This window comes from Saimiri boliviensis, chromosome 11, assembly GCF_048565385.1.
Source record: "Saimiri boliviensis isolate mSaiBol1 chromosome 11, mSaiBol1.pri, whole genome shotgun sequence".
Lineage (NCBI taxonomy): Eukaryota > Metazoa > Chordata > Mammalia > Primates > Cebidae > Saimiri > Saimiri boliviensis.
The window spans coordinates 50,817,446-50,842,357 of NC_133459.1; the positions used below are offsets into that span (position 1 = coordinate 50,817,446).

Here is a 24,912-nt window from a genome sequence, read left to right on the forward strand (position 1 = left end):
GAAGTCTGAAGCATTTCTGGTCACTTTCCATTCTAAATATCTATGAGTCCAGCTGCCTGCCCCAGCCCCAAGACTAGGAGCTTGTTAGGAACAGGGATGTTAAATTAACCAAATCAGCTCGGAGTTCAAGGATCTATCACAGTTAATGGCACACTGCAGATGTTCAGGAAATGTTTACAAACTAAAATGAAAGTCACTCTCTGCAGAAGAGCTATCTCATACTGTAGGAGGAGAACAGTAGTTGCCAAAACATGACCAGTAGCTAAAATTTTAAGTAAGAATTTACAACCATCCCCATAAATAAGTAACTGAAAGGAAAATGTTTTCCAGACTTATTTTAAAGAAAGATGTCTAAAACGTACATACACAGACATATGCACTCCCAAGTACACACTCATAAACACCTTTAGCAATTCATCTTCCAAGGCAGCCAATTACCTAGGGATACCAGTCTTAAGTAAACTAACAAGGCACAGGCCTTAATGATCCCTCTAACTTGATCTAATTGACCTATGCCAATTACGTGATTAGACTCATCTGTGATTTATTCTCAAATATGGCCTCATTCTGAAAGCCTTGGCTCCACTACAACATAAGCTATATTGGGGAATAAATTTGGCTTGCTCATCTCATTCTTTGAACAATGTCTGGCACGTAGTAGGCCTTCCACCTAACTTGCAGAAATCAGTCGCTAAAAGTCTCTTCTCATGCAACTCAATAAAATGTCACATTAAAATAGGTGCTGGTTTGACATTCTTTCACATACTCAAGGTGGCACAAAATAGAGACAAACTGTTGTAAGTTAAAGGAAATTTCCACATATTTTAAAAGCACAAGTCCAGAATCTAGGATTTGAAAAGAGGAGATCACCTGTTGAAATGTGGCTTCCTCTAGTCCTGATCGATGGAACTCTGCAAGGATGGCTCTCAGGAAGCCCTGTTCCAGAATGGAGGAATTTCTTAAAGGAAACGAGGGGAGTGAGTTTTTGTTAGTGGCTATAACCCCACCCCAGAGGAAAGCCAAAGAAAGCTTTTCTGTGTCTTTAGAAAACAGAGAAAATCTGGAAAATACTTTATCCTATATTATTTGGCAAGGTTCCCCCGACCCCCACACTCTCAAACTGATACAGAAAATGTCACTGTGGAAGTGAGGGAACATAGCAACTACGTCTGGAAATATCCTCATCACTCAGAAATACCCATACCCTCATTTCATGACCTGAGCGCATCATTCAGTGTTGAGAAAAGTAGTTGCTTTCTTTTTTTTTTCTGTTCCTATCTTAGCACTTTTACACCCTAAACACCTATAGTATAGCTCAGCAAATATTCTATTATCCTAGGGTTACATTTCTGTCTCCCAGACTAGACAATGTCCCTACAAAAAAGAACTGTGTCATCGGTACGTGCAGGTTGAATGAGTAAAAGCTGAGAAAGGGAAACATGTTTCCACAGCCTTCCAGGAAGGCTCAGGAAGTGGAGCATCTTACTTGATGGCCATGATGTACGATGACGAAAACATCTCATCAACAGCTTCCATTGAGTGGGCTATGGTAACCAGGCCAGGAGAGTTAGGCTTCTGCTCGGAGAACTGACAGATCTCTGTGGCACGCCTGCAAATGTCCAGGCAGCGTCTCGCGTCTCCAGAGAGTGCTGCTACCTACAGTAGGCAATATTTTATTCCTGAGGCCACCTTAGCCCTGAAGAACCAACAGGTTCTGTGCTCAACTAAAAAGAAAAGGTAGTGCTGGCAATGGACGTAAGCCTAAAGTTAAGTACTTAGCCCTGGCAGGCAACCTTGAGGAAGAATATAAATGAATTATTATATTGTGCATGGGACTCTAATCTTCTAGTCCAAACCTCTGTCTTGGTTTTACAGTTAACTCCACAGTGGACAATGCCAAGATTCTCAGCTTTACCATTCAGGAAATGAAGTTTAAAATCAGAGACCTTTAGTTCAAGATTACTGAAGCATCTGGAAACAGAGTTCTCACTCCTTGCATAGAGAAAGATGTGTGCCCCCAGAAGGAGCCAGCCAAAGCCAAGAGGCTGGAGTGGATTGTATCTGGAGGTAAAGCCATAGCCAGGACCCCTTACAGCACATGGTGAAATTGGGGTCAGCTTGGTCAATGGCTAAGAGGCCCAGAATCAAGAATGGAGGAAGGGGCTGGGTGCGGTGGCTCACACCTGTAATCCCAGAACTTTGGGAGGCCACGGTTACCTGTCAGGAGTTTGAGACCAGCCTGGCCAACATGGCGAAACCCCATCTCTACTAAAAACACAAAAATTAGCCAGGGTCAGGTAGAGTGGATCATGCCTGTAATCCCAGAACTTTGGAGGCCTAGGCAGGTGGATCACTTGAGATCACGAGTTCAAGACCAGCCTGACCAATATGGTGAAACCCCATCTCTACTAAAAAATATAAAAATTAGCCAGGTGTGGTAACACGTGCCTGTAATCCCAGCTACTGGGGAGGCTGAGGCAGAAGAATCATTTGAACCCAGGAGGCAGAGGTTGCAGTGAGCCGAAATCATGCCACTGCACTCCAACCTAGGTGACAAACCTAGACTCTGTCTCGAAAAAAAAAAAAATCACTTTTCAAGTAACTCAAGACAGAAACATGACTATTGGCTTATATTTTTCCCTTCCTCTAATCCCATACATTGAACTGGTAAGGGTGTCCTGTAGACATTCCCGCTTCGTCAGTTCTCCTGCCTTTCCATCACCACCTGTACAGCCTGTGACGAGGCACCTTGTGTGGTGAATAGCAGGGACTCAAGAACTACTGCAGGGGCCTCAGGACAAAGTGAAAGGAGAACTCTGGGAGCTAAGGAAACACCTAAACCAGTCTGACCCCAAGGGTATCGGTGAGCCTTGATGACCCTATGCATCCCTCGGGGCTGCTGGTGGGGCAAGGGAGGCACAAGAAAAAGCCGAGGCCCAGCCAACAAGGAACCTAACAGGATACCCCTGCATGCACCTGACCTCCACTACAGCCTCAGTACAGGTTGAGTGAGATAAATCATGCAGAAGGGATGGCAGAGGAAACCACCTGCTTTAACTTTGGTGCTAGGTGGGTGTGGGGCACACACACAAAAAACCTGCCTTTTTTTTTTTTTTTGAGATGGAGTTTTGCTCTTGTTGCCCAGGCTGGAGTGCAATGGTACAATCTTGGCTCACTATAACCTCCAACTCCTGGGTTCAAGCAATTTTCCTGCATTAGCTTCCTGAGTAGCTGGGATTACAGGCATTCAGCAACATGCCCAGCTAATTTTTGTATTTTTAGTAGAGACAGCGTTTTACTATGTTGGCCAGGCTGGTCTCAAACTCCTAACCTCAGGTGATCCACCTGCCTCAGCCTCCCAAAATGCTGGGATTACAGGTGTGAGCCACCATGTCCAGCCAAGTTTTTCTTTTTTCTTTTTTTTGTTTGTTTGTTTCAGAGACGCTGGAGTGCAGTGGTGTGATCATGGCTCACTGCAGCCTCAATCTCTTGGGCTCAAGCAATCCTCCCACCTCAGCCTCCTAAGTAGCTGGGGCTATTGGCGCACACCATCGCACTGGGCTAATTTATTTATTTATTTTTGAGACAAAGTCTCACTCTGTTACCCACACCAGCATGCAGTGGCATGATCTCAGCTCACCACAACCTCTGCCTCCCAGGTTCAAGCAATTCTCCTGCCTCAGCTTCCACAGTAGCTGAGACTACAGGTGGACGCTGCCATGCCCGGCTAAGGTTTTGTATTTTAGTAGAGATGGGGTTTCACCATGATGCCCAGGCTTGTCAAGAACTCCTAAACTCAGGCAATCCGCCTGCCTCGACCTCCCAAAATGCTAGGATTACTGGCATGACCACTGTGCCTGGCCTCATTGGGCTAATTTTTAAATTTTTTGTAGAGATGGGGTTTTAATATGTTGCCCAGGCTGGTCTTAAACTCCCGGGCTCAAGTGATCCTCTTACCTTGACCTCCCAAAGTGCTGGGATTACAGGCATGAGCCATCTCACCTGGACACTCCCCTGAGTTTTTAGAACTGTAAGCCCTCACTTGGATTTGTAGCCCAAATTTATGTTGTCTTTCCTATAATCCTCAAGTGGAGAATTTTATTTAAAAAATGGTAACAGTTGGTAGTGCCTCTAGATAACTAACAGAAAAAAAATTTTTTTTAATGAATTCAACTTCAACCCCGGCCCCAATTAATTCTCAAATAAAGGAGCATTCTGAATCCCATGCATATAGTAAAAATAAAATAAAAAGCAAGACACAAAAACAAGAAAGCAAGGCCATCTATGCATGGGAACTGGCAGAATCAATGGATATCAGAATCAGACCCCTAAAGACTTCAGATATCATAATTGTAAGATACAGAATATAAAACTGATTCGACCAGGTATGGTGGCTCATGCCTGTAATCCCAGTACTTTGGGAGGGATGAGGAGGTCAGAAGTTCAAGACCAGCCTGACCAACATGGTGAAACCCCATCTCTACTAAAAATACAAAAATTAGCTGGGATGGTGGTGCATGCCTGTAATCCCAGCTACTCAGGAGGCTGAGGCAGGAAAATCACTTGAACCCAGAAGGTGGAGGTTGCAGTGAGCCAAGATTACACCACTGCGCTCCTACCTGAGCAACAGAGTGAGACACTGTCTCAAAAATTAAATAAACAAAATTAAATTAAATTAAAATTTTAAAACCCAAAATTCTGGCTGGGCGAGGTGGCTCATACCTGTAATCCCAGAACTTTGGGAGGCCAAGGCGGGTGGATCATGAGTTCAGGATGGAGACCATCCTGGCTAACATAGTGAAACCCTGTCTCTACTAAAAATACAAAAAATTAGCTGGGCATGGTGGCACGTGCCTGTAGTCCCAGCTACTCGGGAGGCTGAGGCAGGCAAATTGCTTGAACCCAGGAGGCAGAGGTTGCAATGAGCCAAGATTGTGCCACTGCACTCCAGCCAGGGCGAAAGAGCAAGACTCCATCTCAAAAAAAAAGAAAAAAGAGGATGTTAAGAAACTAACTTTAAGATGCCTTAGATCAGGAAACAACAAAGTGTGGCCCACCACCTGTTTTTATAAATAGTTGCACTGGTTGTAATTCCAGCACTTTGGGAGGCCAAGGCGGGTGGATCACCTGAGATCAGGAGTTCGAGACCAGCCTGGGCAACATGGTGAAACCCTGTCTCTACTAAAAATACAAAAGTAGCTGGGAGTGGTGGCACATGCCTGTAATCCCAGCTACTCGGGAGGCCAAGGCAGGAGAACTGCCTGAACCCAGGAGGTGAAGGTTGCAGTGAGCCAAGATTGCGCCATTGTACTCCAGTGAGACTGTCTCTAAATAAATAAATAAAATAAGGGTTTACTGGAACATAGCTATGCTCATTCATTCATATATTGTTTGTGACTATGCAAAGGCAAAGATGAGTTGCTGTGACAGAGTTTTTTTATGGCTGATTCTGGCCTGCAAAGCCTAAAACATTTTCTACCTAGCCCTTTAAGAAAAAGCTTGCTGACCTTTGTCCTAGATCCTTCCTCTATTTCATACTGCTGGGTATACATACAGCCACTGGGGCCTTGGCAATTTGTACTTAATCTATCAAACTCTTTGCCCTAGAGATTACCCCTCCACTACAATGAGCAGCGAGCCAAGATGCAACATTGCACTCCAGCCTGGGTGACAGAGTGACTCTAGCTAAGGAAACAAAAAACAAAAAAGTATGGCATAAAAAAAGGATCATTAGTAGACAAGAAAGAGCCTCTTAGATTACGCATAAGAGCAAAAGTGAAAAAGTCTACCCATAAAATGCCTAGGTAACTTTGAGGATCTTTCCTGGATAGCAAAGCTTGGAGACAGGCACAAAGTGGGCTCACCTCTCACCCTAGTCCCTAATATAGTAGCCAGCTCCGATCAGGAGTCATGTGCTGCTGCTACAGCCATTCAGGGTGAAGAGTGTGTCAGCAAGAGAAATACGTTTATAATTCTTTTACGTGCTGAAATACTTGTAGATGTATGGTTTCTTTCTTTCTTTCAGCTTGAGGCAGACATTTAACCCACTTTCTTCCTCAGTAGCCGGGGAGACTAATCTGTGGTGAACTCTCAGGGGGCATTCTCCTAGTAGACTTGGAGGGGAGGGGCATCCAATACCTCCTATCTAGCATGGAGTGTGTGCCTTGCTGGGCATGTTATAGAGATGATCTTGTTAAATTTTCACAATGACCCTATGAGGTGAGTACTCCCATTCTTCTTCAGAGAAGAAAACTGAGGCTCAGGAAATTTTTAAGTAACTTTCCTACAAACTTCTGCATACCTAGTAAGCGTTAGAGCCAGAATTTAAACCAGGTTAGTCTACCTGACTATACTGTCCCTTTCATTATGCAAAACTGCTTGCTCCCTGAATCAATTCATGTTAGTTTGCATATAAACCCACAATACTTATGGCCCTCTAATCAATCATAAAATAAAAAGGCTAAGGAATTTCTCAGAATCTGTCTCTCTTTTTTGATATTTTTACAGGACTTTCTAAATTTCTCTCTATCCTCAGAGCACCCAGCATAGGACCTCATACCCAGCAGGTACTCAGCAAAAACGTGCTGACTGATTTATGGGTGCAGCTGGTGACTTACCTTCCTGGCTACCAGCTGGATGGCATCATCCTCAAAGGCCTTTAGATGTTTGAGCCGGGACCTTAGGATCTGCTGCAGCTGACTATATGTATAGGGCTGGAAGGACATCCTGGTAAGACCCTAGGAAGCCAAAACGACAGAGGAATAAGTTCGTTGATTGCCCATTGGTTATCCAGGTGGAAAGTCACCCAATCCGATTACCAAGTCACATATAACAATGTACACATTTCATACCTAGACAACCACTGCCTTCAACTACTCTTTACTGACAATGGCCAGTGGTGTCCTGTAGGGCAGTAGTTCTCAAACTATTTTTTCGTTTCTTTTAAGGACCTTTGATTCTATCGGAATCATTTGGAAGTAGATAAAAGCTGAGGTGCTTTAATTGAAGTGCATGAGAGGATCTTCAGATCTCTGCTATGCATTTTCACCACACCTGGCTTCACTTACCAGGCTCTTCATGATTTCTTGGTGTGCTTCCAGCTGAACTGCAAGGCCCATGAAGACAGACATTTCGTTCACCTGGTTTATTGAGCTATTCTAAGCGCTTAACGCTGCCTGGCAGGTTGTAAGTGCTAAAAACATTTGTTAAATTAATTAAACCTCCAGGGCTGGGTGCAGTTTAAAAGTGCACATGTAGCAGAACACTAAGATAGGATGATTGCAGAAAATCATGCAGTGGTGATACATTCCTCTTCAACATAGAAACTATAAGCATTGCAGAAATCACATTTCTTAATTTCCCCATTTATTTTAGTTTTCATTTTTGCAGAACTTCTGTTTTGGGGACAGTCTCGCTCTGTTGTCCAGGCTGGAGTGCAGTGGCGCAATCTCAGCGCACTGCAACCTCTGCCTCCAGGGTTCAAGTGAGTCTCCTGCCTCAGCTTCCTAAGCAACTGGGATTACGGGCATGCACCACCACACCGTCTATTTTTTGTATTTTTAGTAGATGTGGGGTTTTACCATGTTGGCCAGGTTGGTCTTGAACTCCTGACCTCAAGTGATCCACCTACCTCAGCCTCCCAAAGTGCTGGGTTTACAGGCATGACCCACTCACTGCACCTGGCCCATTTTGGCCGAACTTCCTGGCCAAGCTTACAAATCTGTAAGAACAGCATGGGAACTGCCCTAGAACTTACCAGTCGGCTGGACACCCGGTTCATCATGATTCGCTCTGGCAGGTCCATTGTGTTGGCAATGGCAAGGACCACAAGCCGGGCCTTCTTGTGAGTGGGCCAGTCAAAGAGATTGTACATTACGTCTTGTTTGTGAGTCCACAGAAGGTCAAGCTGCCAGGGAAAAGGAGAGAGGTACACAGTCAATCACAGAGACTGAGCTGGGCTTCAGAATGAAGACCTATAACCATTGCTTTAGCTGCATGTTTCCCAGGTCACATCAACACAGCAGCAAGGCAGTCCATTGACACATGCCTCTCAGCACCAGAAAATGGGCTCAGAGGAATGCAGAAGGGAGCCAGGACTTTCCTCCCCACTACCCAGTACTTGCTCCTGAATCATAAACACAGCCCCGTTTCTTCTGTCCTCCCATGGGCACCTCACCTCATCCACAAGCAGGATGGTGGTTTCCTGAGGAGACCCTCGGGTGCAGAATCGCTTTGCCAGCAGTTCTGCCGCATGGTTGGCTGTTGCTTTTTGGCCCGTTAGCTTCTGCATTAGGGGAAACACAGTTGTGAGGAACTGTAAGGCTCTTACACCTCTGGGCTTAAAGTTAAATCTGTAAACGGAGGGAGGCATTTAGCCTGAGAACTTCAGAATCCTATATTCTGCCTCTAGTCTTAACCTTAACTTGGAAGGACAAGAGAAGGCACCAAAAGATAAAAAAAAGTATATGAGTTTGAAATGCAAATAAGTCATGGGCTGGACCAGAAACACCCTTAAAATCACAATTACATAATTCTGTAACTGGATGTTACTTGCCTCAAAATAGCCCATGAATAAAAGAGCAAGGCTCAACCTCTGGGCTGCCATGGACCCCTTTTCCATGTTGTCACACTGCTACCTATGAGTTCACAGTTTTCACCATGTGGATAAGTACTGGCTTCCTGGCTTGCAGTCATTATCTAGCTCCTAGACTTTGAAGTTCTTGAGCGTAAGAATTCTGCCTTCCTTGCCCTTCAATGCCTGTCATATTATGAATATGCAATATAAAGAAAATTAAGTAACTCTTTCCTTTTTCATGTGCCACTAAGAAATTATTTCCAAAAAGCCTAAACAGTTCTGCTTACCTGCAAGATTTGCACATAGACTTGGTGGGGCTCTGTCAGCTTCATGCCATTGACCTCAATGTACTGAAAGGGAGGAACATCATTGGCTTGGGCTGCCTGCTGCAGGCAGCGTATCACCTCATGCACAGTAGCAGTCTTTCCTGTCCCAGGGACACCAGAGATGTACATGCACCTAGAGCAAGAAGGGAAAACCCATGGGGTAGATCTTAGCCAGCCACTGTACTCTGTAATCAGTGAGGAGTGTGGGAACGTACAGAGGGAAGGACCAAGGCCCTTGAAATGCAGAGATGGAGGTAGTGAGGACCATCCTTGGAAGCTGGTCAGAGTAGGACCTGCTTATATTGAATCATTCATTCCACAAGCAATGCTATATGCAAACTGCCTACTGAAAGAAGGCCAGTTTCTTTCTTTTTGAAGGCAACATTTCTGTTCCTATGGAATTACTTTGGTAAAAAATACTTCAGAAGCTTTAGGCTTTAGCAATGATTTGGTCTATTCTGCTGATACTGGAGAAAGCCTGGGTGGCTGAATTGTAACACCTAAGGCATTGTACCAGCAGGGGCCTTATTCTCCAAACTACCCTGCCTGTCTTACATGACTCACCCTCCGGTATGGTCAAGGAGTTTGCTTTCCACAAAGTTGTAGATGTCTTGGAATTCCTGTTCCCGACAGGGAAGAGACTCAGGTACAGCAGAAACGTGCAGCCTACCATTGATGGTAAATTGAGAAAAGGAATACTTTAGGAACATTCCCGAAGCATTTACTCATTAGTCAATGGAAAATGATTACAGTTTCTTGTCTATGGTTTCTACATGAAAACTCAATCTCAAATGCCAGAGAATACATCCATTCTCAAATCCCTCCATTTGGCCTCAAAATCCTTGGCCTCCATTTCTCCATCCAAATTACATGGGTTGACCTCATTCCACATGAGATTCAGATTTTGCTTGATTTCTGACAGGATCCAGATTTATGTATCTTGAAAGTCTCCATATGGTTCTAAAGGGTACCATACCAAGAGGCCCTGTCCTGACGAATCATATTCTATCCCTGCAGAAATGATGGCAGTAGACGGGAAGGTCGTCCTCCCAGGGCCTGTTCACATTGGCTCACCTAGATGCTGCTTGAGAGGTTTCTTTTTTCTAAATATACACATTCACTTTACTTCCATAGGTAAAAGTGTAGGCACACAGTGTATCTATCTACCTTTCTTAGGTAGACCAGTGACTGCTCATCACTCTCATTTTATATGAATGAAAGCAGATACCCCACTGTTCATGCCTCTCTGAAAGGGGACTGAGAGCAGCAGTACCTCAGCCGGGCTTTCTCCAGCACACTGGCTGGCTGTTGGGCAGCCAGGTTTCGACTACGGATCTGAGGAGTGGCACAACGTGGTGTTCTAGGCTTGGGCTGTATTAAAAACAGAGAACATATTTCAAAAGGAAAAAGCAAAACACCATCCAGGACACACCAGAAAATGTGATTTGTGCTGATCTGATAAAAGGAGTGAGGTGGTGAATTCCCCCTTAGTTCCTTCCTGCATAAAGGACCGTGACTCTCCCTCTCTCACCTCACATTGCATAAACTTTGTTCATCATCCAGTTTCTTTTTCTAATTTATATATAGTATCAGCTTTTATAACAATGTCAGTCTGAGGAAAGAATTAATAAACGTTTGGATTAAATACTATTTAAAAGTAAAATATTATCTTGAAAGACAAGAAATGTTTAAGAAAACCTAACTACTCTGCCCAAATACAGAGTAGAAGAGGAGACATAAACTAGGTTTGATGCATCAGATCTTCCTCTGGGCTTATTTGAAGATATAGTCAAGTGTCAGCCCAGGACTTCCATGGCCTACAGTGCAGGACTTGGAGAAACCTTGGCAGATTTTTCCACTCCAAGGTCACTGCTTAGTCTAGTCTAACAGCCCTGTATCTTCTTCCTTGGTCACGGCTTTCTAGAGCAGCCTTGCTGCTGCTACACTCATCTTCATATATTTCTACAAAGCATTCCCTTCTATGGGTCATTTCACTCTACCCACCCTTTGCTTTTAGCCTGGCTAGAGAGAGAACAATCTCCCCACTTCCTCCTGAGGCAGAAAGCACTTAAACTCTGTTTAAAAGGCTTTACAGGGCGGTGCAATGACTCATGCCTGTAATCCCAGCACTTTGAGAGGCCAAGGTAGGAAGACTACTTAAACTCAGAGTTTAAAACCAGCCTGGGTAACACAGAGGTGAAAGCCCCTTCTAAATTAGCAAGGCATGATGGCACATGCCTGTAGTCCCAGCTACTTGGGAGGCTGAGGGAGAAGGATCGCTTAAGTCCAGGAGATCGAGGCCAGAGTGAATTGAGATTGCACCACTGCACTCCAGCCTGGGCAACAGGCAGAGCAAGACCCTGTCTTTAAAAAAAAAAAAAGTCTTCACATTTAAGCTGAAGGTAGCCTATGCCTTATATCCCTAATTTTGGGTGGGAGTCACAAGATACAATCAAACCAGAGGCTTGTTAGGAACCAGGACACACAGAAGGAAGTAAGTGGTGGCAAATGGGCATTATCACCTGAGCTCTGCCTCCTGTCAGAGCAGCAGAGGCATTAGATTCTCATAGGAGTGCAAACCCTATTGTGAACTGTGCGTGCAGGGAATCTTGGTTGCATGATCCTTATGAAAATCTAATGCCTGTTGATCTGGGGTAGAACAATTTCATCCTGAAACCATCGTCCCACCCCTTGCCATCGGCAGAAAATTCATCTTCCATGAAAGGGGTCTCTGGTGCCAAAAAGGCTGGGGATTGCTTATCTACTGGATTCCTTTCCTTAAAGATTTTTCTTTTTTCTTGAGACAGAGTCTCACTCCAGTCCAGGCTGGAGTGCTGTGGTGTGATCTCAGCTCACTGAAACCTCCGCCTCCCAAGTTCAAGTGATTCTACCACCTCAGCCTCCAGGGTAGCCGGGATTACAGGCACCTGCCACCATGCCCAGCTAATGTTTGTATTTTCAGCAGTGACAGGTTTTGCCATTGTTGGCCAGGCTGGTCTTGAACTCCTGACCTCAAGTGATCTGCTCATCTTGGCTGTATTACAGGTGTTGGTATTACAGGTGTGAGCCACTGTACCCTGCAGTTTCTTTGATTTCAACGCAAACCCAATCACATCTTCATACGGAAAAAATGGACATCAGCTTTACAAAGTCTTCTAATTAACATTTCTTAATATCGTTCCAAAGAGTAAGATGCACCATCAATTTAACCTTAATTCAAACATTTCTCAAGCCCACTTGAACATGAGAAGACCCTGGTCTGAATCTCTTTTCGATGTTCTACTCAAGTTCCACAGGAAGCAGAAAAGATGTCTATTGATCTCCTTCCATCTTGCTGCAGCACACTTTGTTACCAATATGTAGGTAGCACTCCCAGTTTCTCAGGTGTATCAAGAGGGACAACAAAACTAACACTATGGCTCAGAGGCCAGACATACGACACGATACCCACTCTGCCAGTGCTCCATGGAAATGCAGAGAGGAGTGGGTCTTGTACTTCCCTTAGGGAATTTGGCTCTTGGCCATCTGTTTCTGTACCATAAAAGGAACTTAACTCAAAAATCACTCTCTACTAGATTTGCTTTCAGTCCTAGTGTTCACTTAGGTCCTTTTCTCCATGAATATTCCAGAAAGAATAGTTTGAATATAACAGACCTGTCCTCAGATTCCACAGGTGTTACTAACCTGTGACCTCAGCATTTGTAACTTTTAAACTTGTATTAAGAAAAAAGAAAATACAAGAGAGGGATGCTACACTGGAAAATAAACCTAGAAGAACCTTACACTTTTCTTTGGTGTCTTCGTGGGGGTCTTTAAGAATGACTTCAAAGATCGCAGGTTCCTGGACCCAGTTCTGGATGTTCTCCTTGGAAGGGGTGGTGTGGAAGCCTTCTCGTCTTCACTGCTAGAGTCTGAAATCTCTGCTGCTGGTAGAATCTCTTTCTCTTCTTGGTCACTTTTATTATTACCTAAAAACCTGAATGGTAGGGATATATTTTCTGACACTCAGTCTAAATAAGAAGAACTCCATAATGTCAGTGTGGATTACATGTATTGCAAGGTCTCTCCTGTGCCCAGGCAACATGAGTGCTTGCTACTGAGACACTCTGTTATGACCATTTTTTATATTATTGTATTAAACCCCTCAACAACTTTGTGACATATATATTATTATATTTTGTAGATGAGGAGTTTCAGGCTTAGAAAGGTAAAGTTGCCTTTCCAAGGTTACACAGATAGTAAATGACAAAGCCCAGGTTCAAATCCAGGTCTGTCAGAATCCAGGTTCATGCTCTTAGGCACCCTATCCCACCACCAGTCCTGCTGGACACAATGATTAGGGATGAGAGCCACCTAAGCCCAGGAAGTATTTCTTGCCCCTTCAAACTAATACAATTATTTGAAACCAAACATAATCCCAGATATGGTAAAAGGTAAAAGGTCAATTTCAATGGATCGACAAATAAACAGCATAAGATGCTTTAAGAGACAAGATTATAGATATCAGAGATGGTAGCAGTGTTTCTCTGCCTGCCAAGGAGTAGTCTTACCGGAGCTGCTGCCTAATCCGGTTCATAGTCAAGAGAGAACTCTTTCTGTGGACACGATGGGGAGTAGGGGTGGCTTCATTCTGAGTTTCTGCTTCTTTTGCATACCTGCAAGAAATCATAGGTAGGTCACAGGAAGCAGTTTCGGATACCAGAGATCTGTAGCAGATACCAGAAGATAGTCAAGTGGCCTGATTGGCTCCTAGTCTTTCTATATCTACTTTGAAAAGAGCCAAACTTTCTTTTTGCTAAAAAGTTTATAATTGAAGCTTGACTCAAACCTCAAGTTCAAAGTCTGCCTTAAGCTAATTTAAATCAGATTCACCACCTCCCCAACTAGACACCAAAATATACTACTCCCAGGCAGAGGTGCATGTCTTTTTGTTTCTGATGCATGTATGAATTTACTGTCCACACAAGCTCAAGGTCAGCAGAAATGCAGCTACATCTTCAATATAAAGCATTTACTGAGCAACCTATTATGGACCAGGTGCTTAAGTTTCTAGGTTGCAAATAGTACAATTTGTAACTTCTGGCTTCTCACATATTTATTTGCACAGCCAAGTTTGTTCTAAATGTCTTATCTTTTTCTATAGTATGTATTTAAGAATAGTCTCCAGTTAAAAAACAAGTGCTAGCCAGAGCAATAAGTCAAGGGAAAGAACTAAAGGATATCCCAATTAAAACAAAGTAAGTCAAACTGTGACTGTTCACCACTGATATGATCATATACCTAGAAAACCCTAAAGATGCTGGCTGTGGTGGCTCACGCCTGTAATCCAGGCACTCCTGGAGGCCGAGTTGGGTGAATCACGAGGTCAGGAGATCAAGACTATCCTGGCTAACACAGTGAAACCTTGTCTCTACTAAAAAATACAAAAAATTAGGCAGGTGTGGTGACACACACTTGGAGTCCCAACTACTTGGGAGGCTGAGGCAGGAGTATTGCTTGAACCCAGGAGGTAGAGGTTGTGGTGAGCAGAGATTGCGCCATTGCCCTCCAGCCTGGGCAATGAGAACAAAACAGTGTCTCAAAAAAACAAAAAACACCCTAAAGACTCACTTAAAAATCTGATACATTGCTGAAAGAAATCATACATGACACAAACAAATGGAAACACATCTCATGTTCATGGATGGGTAGAATCATTATTGTGTAAAGGACCACACTGCCAAATGCAATCTATAGATTCAATGTAATTTCCATCAAAATACCATCATCATTCTTCACAAAACTAGAAAAAACAATCCTAAAATTCACATGGAACAACAAAAAGCCTGCATAGACAAATACGAAGCAAAAAGAAAAATCTGGAGGCATCACATTACCCAACTTCCAACTATAACTTCAAGGATATAGTTACCAAAGCAGCACAGTACTGGTATAAAAACAGGCATGTAGACCAAAGGAACAGAATAGAGAACCCAGAAGTAAAGCCAAATACTTATGGGCAAATGATCTTTGACAAAGCAAACAAAAACATAAAGTGGGAAAAGGCCACCCTATTTAACAAATGGTGCTGGGACAACTGGCATACCACATGTAGAAGAATGAAACTAGGGCCAGGTGTGGTGGCTCACACCTGTAATCCCAGCACTTTGGGAGGCTGAGGTGGGTGGATCACCTGATTTCAGGAGTTTGAGACCAGCCTAGCCAACACTGTGAAACTCTGTCTCCACTAAAAATACAAAAAATTAGCTGGGCATTGTGGTGGTACCTGTAATCCAGCTACTCAGGAGGCTGAGGCAGCAGAATTGCTTTTACCTGGGAGGTGGAGGTTGCAGTGATCTGAGATTGTACCACTGCACTCCAGCCTGGACAATAAGAGCAAAACCCTGTCTCGAAAAAGAAAAGGAAGAACAAAACTGGACCCTCTTTTCATCTTATACAAACATCAACTCAAGATGGATCAAAGACTTAAATCTAACACCTGAAACCATAAAAAATCTAGAACATTGGAAAAAGTCTTCTAGACATTGTTAGGCAAAGAATTCATGACTTAGCCGGGCGCGGTGGCTCAAGCCTGTAATCCCAGCACTTTGGGAGGCCGAGGCGGGTGGATCGCGAGGTCAAGAGATTGAGACCATCCTGGTCAGCATGGTGAAACCCTGTCTCTACTAAAAATACAAAAATTAGCTGGGCATGGTGGTGCGTGCCTGTAATCCCAGCTACTCAGGAGGCTGAGACAGGAGAATTGCCTGAACCCAGGAGACGGAGGTTGCAGTGAGCCGAGATCACGCCATTGCACTCCAGCCTGGGTAACAAGAGCAAAACTCTGTCTCAAAAAAAAAAAAAAAGAATTCATGACTTAGAACCCAAAAGCAAATGCAACAAAAACAACAATAAATGGGACCTAATGATACTAAAAAGCTTCTGCACAGCAAAAGAAATAATCAGCAGAGTATAAACAGATAACCCACAGAAAGGGAGAAAATATTTACAAAGTATGCATCCAACAAAGGACTAATATCCAGATCTACAAAGAACTCAAATCAGCAAAACAAAACAAAACAAAAAAACAAATAATCCCATCAAAAAGTGGGCAAAGAGCTGGGCACGGTGGCTCACACCTGTAATCCCAGCACTTTGGGAGGCTGAGGTGGGCGGACCACTTGAGATCAAGATCAAGAGTTTAAGACTAGCCTGGCCAACATGGTGAAACCCTGTCTCTACTAAGATAACAAAAATTAGTCAGGCATGGTGGCAAGTGCCTGTAATCCCAGCTACTCAGGAGGATGAGGCTGGAGAATTGCTTATACCTGGGAGGCAGAGGTTGCAGTGAGCCAAGACCGCACCACTGCTCTCCAGCCTAGGCAACAGAGCAAGACTCCATCTCACAAAAAAAGAAAAAAACAAAAGGAAAAAAAGTGGGCAAGGGACACGAATAGACAATTCTCAAAAGAAGACACAGAAATAGTCAACAAACATATAAAAAAAATACTCAACATCACTAATTATCAGGGAAATGCAAATTAAAACCATAATGAAATACCACCTTATTCCTGTTAGAATGGCCATAATATAAAAAATCAAAACATAATAGATGTTGGTGTGGATATGGTGAAAAGGGAACACTTCTACACTGCTGGTGGGAATGCAAACTAGTACAACCACTATGGAAAACAGTGTGGAAATTCCTTAAAGAATTAAAAGTAGAATTACCATTTGATCCTGCAATCCCACTACTGGATATCTACCCAAAGGAAAAGAAGTCATTATATGAAAAAAGACATATGCATGTTTATAGTTGCACAATTCACAATTGCAAAAATATGGAACCAACCTAAATGTCCATCAATCAATGAGTAGATAAAGAAAATGTGGTATATATACACCACAGAATACTACTCAGCCATAAAATGCAATGAAATAATGGCATTTCCAGCAACTTGGATGGAATTGGAGACTGTTATTCTAAGTGAAGCAATTCAGGAATGGAAAACCAAATATCCTATGTTTTCACTTATAGGTGGGAGCTAAGCTGTGAGGAAGCAAAAGCATAAGAGTGATATAATGGACTTTGAGAACTCAGGGGGAAGGATGGGAGGTGGTCAGGGATAAAAGACTATACATTGGGTACAGTGTATACTTCTCAGGTAATGGGTGCACCAAAACCTCAGTAATCACCCCTAAAGAACTTATCCATGTAACCAAAAACCACGTGTTTTTCCAAAACTATTGAAATAAAATTAAACAATGAAAAACTGCTTTTAAAAATGACTGTTAAATGTGGCAAAAAGCCACAGGAACTAATGAAATTCAAAACTGGATAGCAATGCAGGTTTGGGAAGTTATCTTCTACAGTAGTGATCCCCAAATAACAACTCAGTATATTGGAATCATCCGAAGAGCATTTCCAAACACAGATTCCTAGGACCAGTGCTCGGAATCTGACTCAATAGCTGTGGGAAGAGGCCTAGAAATCTGTATTTTGGGAAAGCTTCCCGATAATTCTGTGACATAGGTTTTTCAACTACTGCTCTAACTTTTTTGACTAAGACCCACACACTTCACATTATGCGAAGTATTTCAATTTGCTCTGTGGGTAATGCCCCTGGTCACCTCTTTTCGATGTTTTCTGGTTTCAGAATCACGGATGGCACCACTGAAGAGCTCCGTCCCCCCCTGATAGGGGTAAGGGTTCTCTCGTCTCTAATGTCTATGGTTTTCAAAGCTGGAATTCGGGTTCTCAGGATCATGCAACGTTCAGGTGAAGCCTTCTTGTCATCCTCAGTATAAGAGAGTCCATTCTCTCTGGTTTTCTCTGGGGCTTTCGGAGCCTGAGACAAGGTCTGAAGTTTATCAGGCTGAGATCTCTTAGAAGGTGAGGTTATCTCAGAGAAGGCCACTTTCCGTTTTGTTCTTCCTGGAGAATCCAAGGAGGCACATGAAGCCTGCTGGGACATCCAAGAGTTACCTAAGCGCAAGAGAAATCACCACATACAATGTGTAAATTTTTTACCTAACAACATACAAACCCCCAATCTCATTACAGCCAAATCCAGCCAATGAGTAATACATAAGGTATGAGTTATGTATATCATTCCAGGCTTTCTTTCTCCAGCCCAGGTAGCTCTAATAATTTTCCATCTCTCACCTAAATTTTAGGAGTGATTTTTCTAGTTAGAACCATAAGTCAACTTTTTTTTTTTTTTTTTTTTTTTTTGGAGACAGAATTTGTTTGTTGCCCAGTCTGGAGTGCAATGGCGCAATCTCTGCCTCATGGGCTAAGTGATTCAGCCTCAGCCTCCCCAGTAGCTGGGATTACAGGTATTTGCCACCACACCCAGCTAATTTTGTATTTTCAGTAGACAGGATTTCTCCATGTTGGTCAGGCTGGTTTTGAACTCCCGACCTCAGGTGATCTGCCCACCTCAGCCTCCCAAAGAGCTAGGATTACAGGCGTGAGCCACCACGCCTGGCTCCGTAAGTCAACTTTTAAGTCAGCTTTTGTAGATAAATGGAGTAAGTGTTCTCTTGTCTCTAACAGGTTTCCCTGAAATAACCTATCAGAACAGTGGGTCTCAATCGGGGTGACATTGCACACCTTCAACCCCAACTGAATGACATGTGAAGAAATTTATACTAGAGATGCTATCAAGTAACAATGAGGCCTAGATTTTTTCTTAACCCAGATTATATTCTGCCAATGGAGAGAAGAGGGGTTCCTGGGGGCAATCCACTGGGTTCTGCGAATACAAAAACCGTGTGGAATTGCTCCTCCCTCACGAGGACCGCAGCACCAAGAAACCCAGCTGTTCATTCACAGATACCAACTCCGCAGTTAAAATGGCAGGTGTGTGCCAGGGGGAAGAGGAAACAAAAGCTGAATGAGGCTCAACACTGGTTCCAATGCATAAAACACTCTAGTCTAACAGATGATATACATGACTGCTTATTTTATTACATAAAGGGAAATAAGTGTCTGGAAGCACCTAAGTGCTCACAAAGATGGCTTTTGAAATACATCTTGAAAAAAAGGTAAAATTTCAACAGAGTTGAAAGGGGAAGGAGAGGGGACATATGAGGATATAAAGGAAAAAAAGGCAATCCCCTTCATTTCTTTTTTTGAGAGAGTCTCCTCTGTTGGTGAGGCTGGAGTGCAAAAGCACAATCTCAGCTCACTGCAACCTCTGCCTCCGAGGTTCAAGTGATTCTCTTGCCTCGGCCTCCTGAGTAGCTGGGATTAGAGGCGTGTGCTACACGCTCAGCTAATTTTTTGCATCTTTAGTAGAGACAGGATTTCACCATGTTGGCCAGGCTGCCCAGACCATCCCTTCATTTCTGAAGGTGATATTACAAATTAGTTAATATTTTTGCTGCATTTTCTAAATGTTTTATACATTTATATTTGGCTCCTAAAACAACAGTATACTAAAGAGCTATCAAGAATATAAGTAACTTATACTTGAAGATCTTGGCACCTACACAAAAAATTCAAAAAGGATGAATGACATAAAAAGATGAGGATGAGCTCTCAGAATGGCTGTGGAGAGGGAGTTTCAGATACACTGTAAGGGGAAAAAGCAAGTTGGAAAAGAATATATTCAGTATGCTATCCTATTAGGTAAGAAAGAATGAAAAGTAAAAATATACGCATATCTGTATGTAGGTGTTCATATATGTATACATATCTGCTGATTTTTCCAAAACCAAAAATAGGAAAGATAAACCAGAAAGGAAAACAATTAATTAACATACAGAGGCCAGGCGCAGTGGCTCATGCCTGTAATCCCAGCACTCTGGGAGGCCGAGGCAGGTAGATTACGAGGTCAGGAGTTTGAGACCAGCTTGGGCAACATGGCGAGACCCTCTTGCTATGAAAAACTAAAATAAAATTATCCAGGCATAGTGGTGCACACTTGTAGTCCCAGCTACTTGGGAGACTGAGGCAGGAGGATCACTTGAGCCCAGGAGGTCAAGGCTACATACAGTGAGCCGTGATTGTGCCATTGCAGTCCAAGCTGAGTAACACCACAAGACTCTGTCTCAAAAAACAAAAACAAAGAAACCCAGAAAATAGAGCCAAATGCAGTGAGTGTGCCCCTGTAGTCCCAGCTATGGGGGACGCTGAGGCAGGAGGATCACATGAGTTTGATCACTTAGAGTTAGAGGGTATAGTGGACTATGATCACTAATTCAATATGGTCCCACAAATTAACATTTTATCACATAATCCTTTAGCCCTAGTATTGCCCACTGTGATCCATTCCACAACTTACTGGTAAGCTCCAGCCTCTTCCTTGCTCTTGGGGTGACAGGATGGGTAGGAGTTTGGCGAGATTTGGAGGCAGAGTGCCTTGATTCAATCCTTTTGGCCACATGTTCTGCTGGGGTCCAAGCAGGGCTTTCTGTACTCTTAATCTTGGCTCCCACGGAATTCTGGCACTTGGCTGCACCCTCTTGTGGTTTATTCAACTCTGCAAATAGTTCTGGGGACAGTGGCCTGAACTTCTTTTCATTCCAGGATAGTTTCACAAAGAGTGTCTTCTCATTTTTCAGATCCGCTGGTACCACATCATTTGGGGGTAAAAGTATCACCTGAATTTAGAAGTACAGGTGAGTGGGAAGAGATGAACCCCAAAAGAGCCAAGGAGTATTCCATCAGAGCTACAGTTAAAAACAACTGAGTTCACATCTGTACCTGAAATGTTACCTTTCCAATCTAAAGCAGCATAGACATGGCATAGCATACTGCTAGAAAAACACGTAAGAATAATGAATATTTACTGAGTATTTACTCATTTAATCATTAACGGCTTTAAAAACAGCAATGAAATATATAAATTATTCCTTTCATTTCACTTTTAAAATGTTTATTGGCTTCACTTCTTAATTCCTATTACTGTTACCCTAGTTCAAATATGCATCATCTCACTCCTGGGTTATTTTTACAAATTCCTCCTGGCTGGTATCTTATACCCTACATTGCTTTCTTTTCCAGTCCATTCTGTTCACCTATGCCAAGTTTCCCCACAAACTAATCTAGACACGCTTCCCTGCTTAACAGTCAATAATGGCTCCCACTGTAGCAAGACCAAATTACTAGTTTTTCAATGCCTTCTAAAATCTGGCCTCATTTTACTACAGAGTGCTCAATACTCCTGCCTCGCACTCCTTCAGCTTTCTCTCCTTCACTCATTTAGCTCAGAGATAAATTATGATAATCATGGCAGATGAGAGTCTCAGCCCTAATGCTCAATGAACCACACAACCAGCATACAACCACACCTCACACCACAATCTAATCCCATGTTGGGGAGCCTGAAGTCACTTCAGGAAAAACCCATAGTCTCCTAACCAGTGACCTACTTCAGCCTACAAACCAGCCGCTCATTAGCACCTGATTTATTATCAAATCCAGTCACACAAATTTGTCTGTAGCAACTAGCACTCTTTGTACTGATTTACTCATGGTGAAGTCCTTGTTTAAGCCAGCATGTTCAGCCTCACAATGCTTTATGGATGCCACAGTCATAGCTAAACATAACATCCCCTTGAGATACATCTTCTAATTCCTGCTCATCCCTTGGTCACAATCCAAATATCACTTCCTAGGCCGGGCGCGGTGGCTCACGCCTGTAATCCCAGCACTTTGGGAGGCCGAGGCGGGTGGATCACGAGGTCAACAGATCGAGACCATCCTGGTCAACATGGTGAAACCCCGTCTCTACTAAAAATACAAAAATTAGCTGGGCATGGTGGCGCGTGCCTGTAATCCCAGCTACTCAGGAGGCTGAGGCAGGAGAATTGCCTGAACCCAGGAGGCGGAGGTTGTGGTGAGCCGAGATCGAGCCATTGCACTCCAGCCTGGGTAACAAGAGTGAAACTCCGTCTCAAAAAAAAAAAAAAAACCAACAACAAATGTCACTTCCTGCAGGAGGCTCCTAACACATAATATGTGCTCTCAATAAATATTTGTTGAGATGAAGCAGACAGGCAAGCACAGAAGATGACAGGAAATAATGCATTCCCCATGGGGTAAATTAAAGCCAGTAATATTTCTGGGGTCACGCAGTTCAGGAGGCAGACATAAATAAGCTTCAAGGTAGAACCAAGGATTGTGGCATCACCTACCCGAACAGGGCCAATGATGGTCTCAGCATTAACACTGCTGTTGCAGGCAGGGTAATCATACCAGAATATTTCCTGTGCAGCTGGCTTCCGGCCCAACAAATGCTGTTTACGGACAGGGATTTCACAGAATCGGACAAACCACTGTACCCGAGCATGTTTCTTAGGAGGATCAGAATCTAGGAGGAATTTGGTGGAAAGGGAAAGGTTAAGACAACTCAAGGACATTTTACTGAGCAATTCCTGTGTGCCAGACACCATACTTAGAGCTTGACATGTGTGGGGTTTTTTTTTTTTTTTTTTTTTTTGAGAGTCCCATCACCCAGGCTGGCGTGCAGTGGCCAGATCTTGGCTCACTGAAACCTCTGCCTCCTGGGTTTAAGCGATTCTGCCGCCTCAGTCTCCTGAGAAGCTGGGATTATACACATCTGCCACCATACCCAGCTAATTTTTGTATTTTTAGTAGAGACAGGGTTTCACCATATTGGCCAGGCTGGTCTCAAACTCCTGACCTCATATGATCTGCCTACCTTGGCCTCCCCAAAGTGCTGGAATTACAGGCATGAGCCACCATATCTGGCCAACATGTGTTATCTTTTTTTTTTTTGAGACGAAGTCTTGCTCTGTTCCCCAGGCTGGAGTGCAGTGGCATGATCTCGGCTCACTGAAACCTTTGCCTCACTGGTTCAGGAGATTCTCCTTGCTCAACCTCCCGAGTAGCTGAGACCACAGGCCTGTGCCACCACGCCTGGCTAATTTTTATATTTTTAGTAGATGGGGTTTCACCATATTGGCCAGGCTCGTCTTGAACTCTTGACCTCAAGTGATCCACCTGCCTTGGCCTCTCGAAGTGCTGGGATTACAGACGTGAGCCACTGAGCCTGGCCCAACATGTGTTATACAAGGTAGATACTACAGCTATCTCCCTTTTCAGGCAACAAAATCAAGTGACAGGGAACTTAAAGAATTTGTCAAAGGTCATATGACCAACTGCAGCAATCAAATTCCAGCCCACACACCTGCTCTTTTGGGGTTGCTTCATTTTCTAATGGTGCTATCACCCAGCAAAGGAATGACAAAAGGGCCTCTGAGAGGAGCTACTCTAAACACAGGCACTGAACAAAATAAAAATCATAGCAAGAATTACAGCATCAGACCAGGCATGGTGGCTCACATCTGTAATTCTAGCACTTTGGGAGGCTGAAGTGGGCAGATCACTTGAGGCCAGGAATTTGAGACCAGCCTGGCCAACATGATAAGACACCGTGTCTACTAAAAATAAAAAAATAGCCAGGCGTGGTGCCAGGTGCCTGTCATCCAAGCTACTCAGGAGGCTGAGGCAGGAGAATTGCTTGAACCTAGGAGGTGAAGGTTGCATAAGCCAAGAGCGCACCACTGCACTTCAGCCTATGCACCAGAGCGAGATTCTGTCTCCAAAAAAGAGAGAGAATTACAGCATCAACCACTGAGATGACTTTTGGCAAATGCAGGCTTGTAATCTTCAGCTTTATCATTATAGTATAAAATTAGTGTCACTCCATACCAGCATTAGCTACAACTGAAAGGACACTCATTAGTGCTGCCATCATCATCATCATCATCATCATCATCATCATCATCATCTCTTTTTAGCTTTCTTCAGAGAAAGACTAAAGCTATCCAATGGAGCACCAAGAGAGGATTCTAGAATCCATACACCAAAGCCCGTAATTCTGATGTGCTGCCCCTACTGGACATTAGTTTGATGAGGTCTTCCCCCATACTTCAAAGTATGTTAAAGAAAAAGTATGTCAAAGATCCTCCTTATCTGTGTGCAGTAGTCTCCCCTTATCTGCTGAGGGTATGTGTCAAGACCAGTAGATGCCTGAACCTGCAGATACTACCACTAACTCTGGATATGCTATGCTTTTTCCTACACATATATACTATACAGCATGGATACACTGGACAAAGGGATGACTCACATCCCAGTTGGGACAGCATGAAATTTCACCACATTACTTGGAATGGCATAAAATTTAAAGCTTATGACTTGTTTATTTCTGGAAACTTCATTTAATATTTTTGGATTGCGATTGACGTTGCAGAAAGTGAAACCACAGATAAGGGGGACTATAGTCATGTAAAACATCTTTATCCACTCAGTCTATCAGTTCCTTCTCTTGGGCATACAGACTGCCACAGGATTACCTAATCACCAACCCATTCTTCTGTCTCTTGAAAGAGGCAGTTTTTCATGGTTTCAAATTGCTGTCTTCCTAATCCTCCTTGTGAAGCTCTGCCCCGCTCCCATATTTCTGTGTTCTCTTGTTTTGCAGAGGGTTACAAGGTCAACAAATCAGCTACGGCTTTGAATGTGGGCTTGTAGGCTCTAGTTGATGCCACCTTCTCTTTTGCTCCTCCAGCCTAGGGGCAGTAGTGGCTTCCTGCACTTACTCATCTCATCTTTTCTTCCAGCCTTTCCAACACTAACACACAAGTTCCTCTGGGTAAAACACCTTAAGTGTTTTTGTTTTCCCTAACTGAAATACCAACTGCTATACTTTCCAATTCCAACTTACCTCTACGTTTGTAACGAAGTAGCACTTGCAAAATTTATTACTAACCCTCATGCCAAAATTAAAGGACACATCTCTATGACAGTGCAAATTACCTGTTTTTTCCTTTTCCCTTACTCCTAAATTCATCCATTCTCTCCAGCAACCCCCCCAATTCTGCTTTAATAGCCAAACTTATTCCCCAAAATAATGAAAAAGCTAAATTATTGAGCCTTCCAATTCCATCTTATTCAATACTGCTTTGGTGAGTACAGAAGTTTTCTAGATGGAAGAAGGTGCAGCTAGTTCTCACATGATCCCACCTCAGTATAATATGCCCTACAAGCTCCTG

At 43.4% G+C, this 24,912-nt stretch overlaps 1 protein-coding gene across 4 annotated transcripts in view; it reads right to left on the reverse strand.

Annotated features, from left to right (window-relative positions):
• ORC1 (origin recognition complex subunit 1) overlaps nucleotides 1-24,912 on the reverse strand; it is a 37,693-nt gene that overhangs the window by 3,422 nt on the left and 9,359 nt on the right. For all 4 annotated transcript variants that reach the window (XM_074380830.1, XM_010349007.3, XM_074380832.1 and 1 more), the window contains 13 exons: nucleotides 22,027-22,202; nucleotides 20,172-20,490; nucleotides 17,512-17,866; nucleotides 13,452-13,556; nucleotides 12,685-12,877; nucleotides 10,175-10,272; nucleotides 9,466-9,567; nucleotides 8,863-9,034; nucleotides 8,177-8,284; nucleotides 7,757-7,906; nucleotides 6,618-6,737; nucleotides 1,487-1,656; nucleotides 871-958 (listed from right to left, as the gene is read on the reverse strand). In XM_074380830.1, the coding sequence (XP_074236931.1) occupies nucleotides 871-958; nucleotides 1,487-1,656; nucleotides 6,618-6,737; nucleotides 7,757-7,906; nucleotides 8,177-8,284; nucleotides 8,863-9,034; nucleotides 9,466-9,567; nucleotides 10,175-10,272; nucleotides 12,685-12,877; nucleotides 13,452-13,556; nucleotides 17,512-17,866; nucleotides 20,172-20,490; nucleotides 22,027-22,202 (2,156 nt within the window). The remainder of the gene's footprint in view (nucleotides 1-870; nucleotides 959-1,486; nucleotides 1,657-6,617; nucleotides 6,738-7,756; nucleotides 7,907-8,176; nucleotides 8,285-8,862; nucleotides 9,035-9,465; nucleotides 9,568-10,174; nucleotides 10,273-12,684; nucleotides 12,878-13,451; nucleotides 13,557-17,511; nucleotides 17,867-20,171; nucleotides 20,491-22,026; nucleotides 22,203-24,912) is intronic.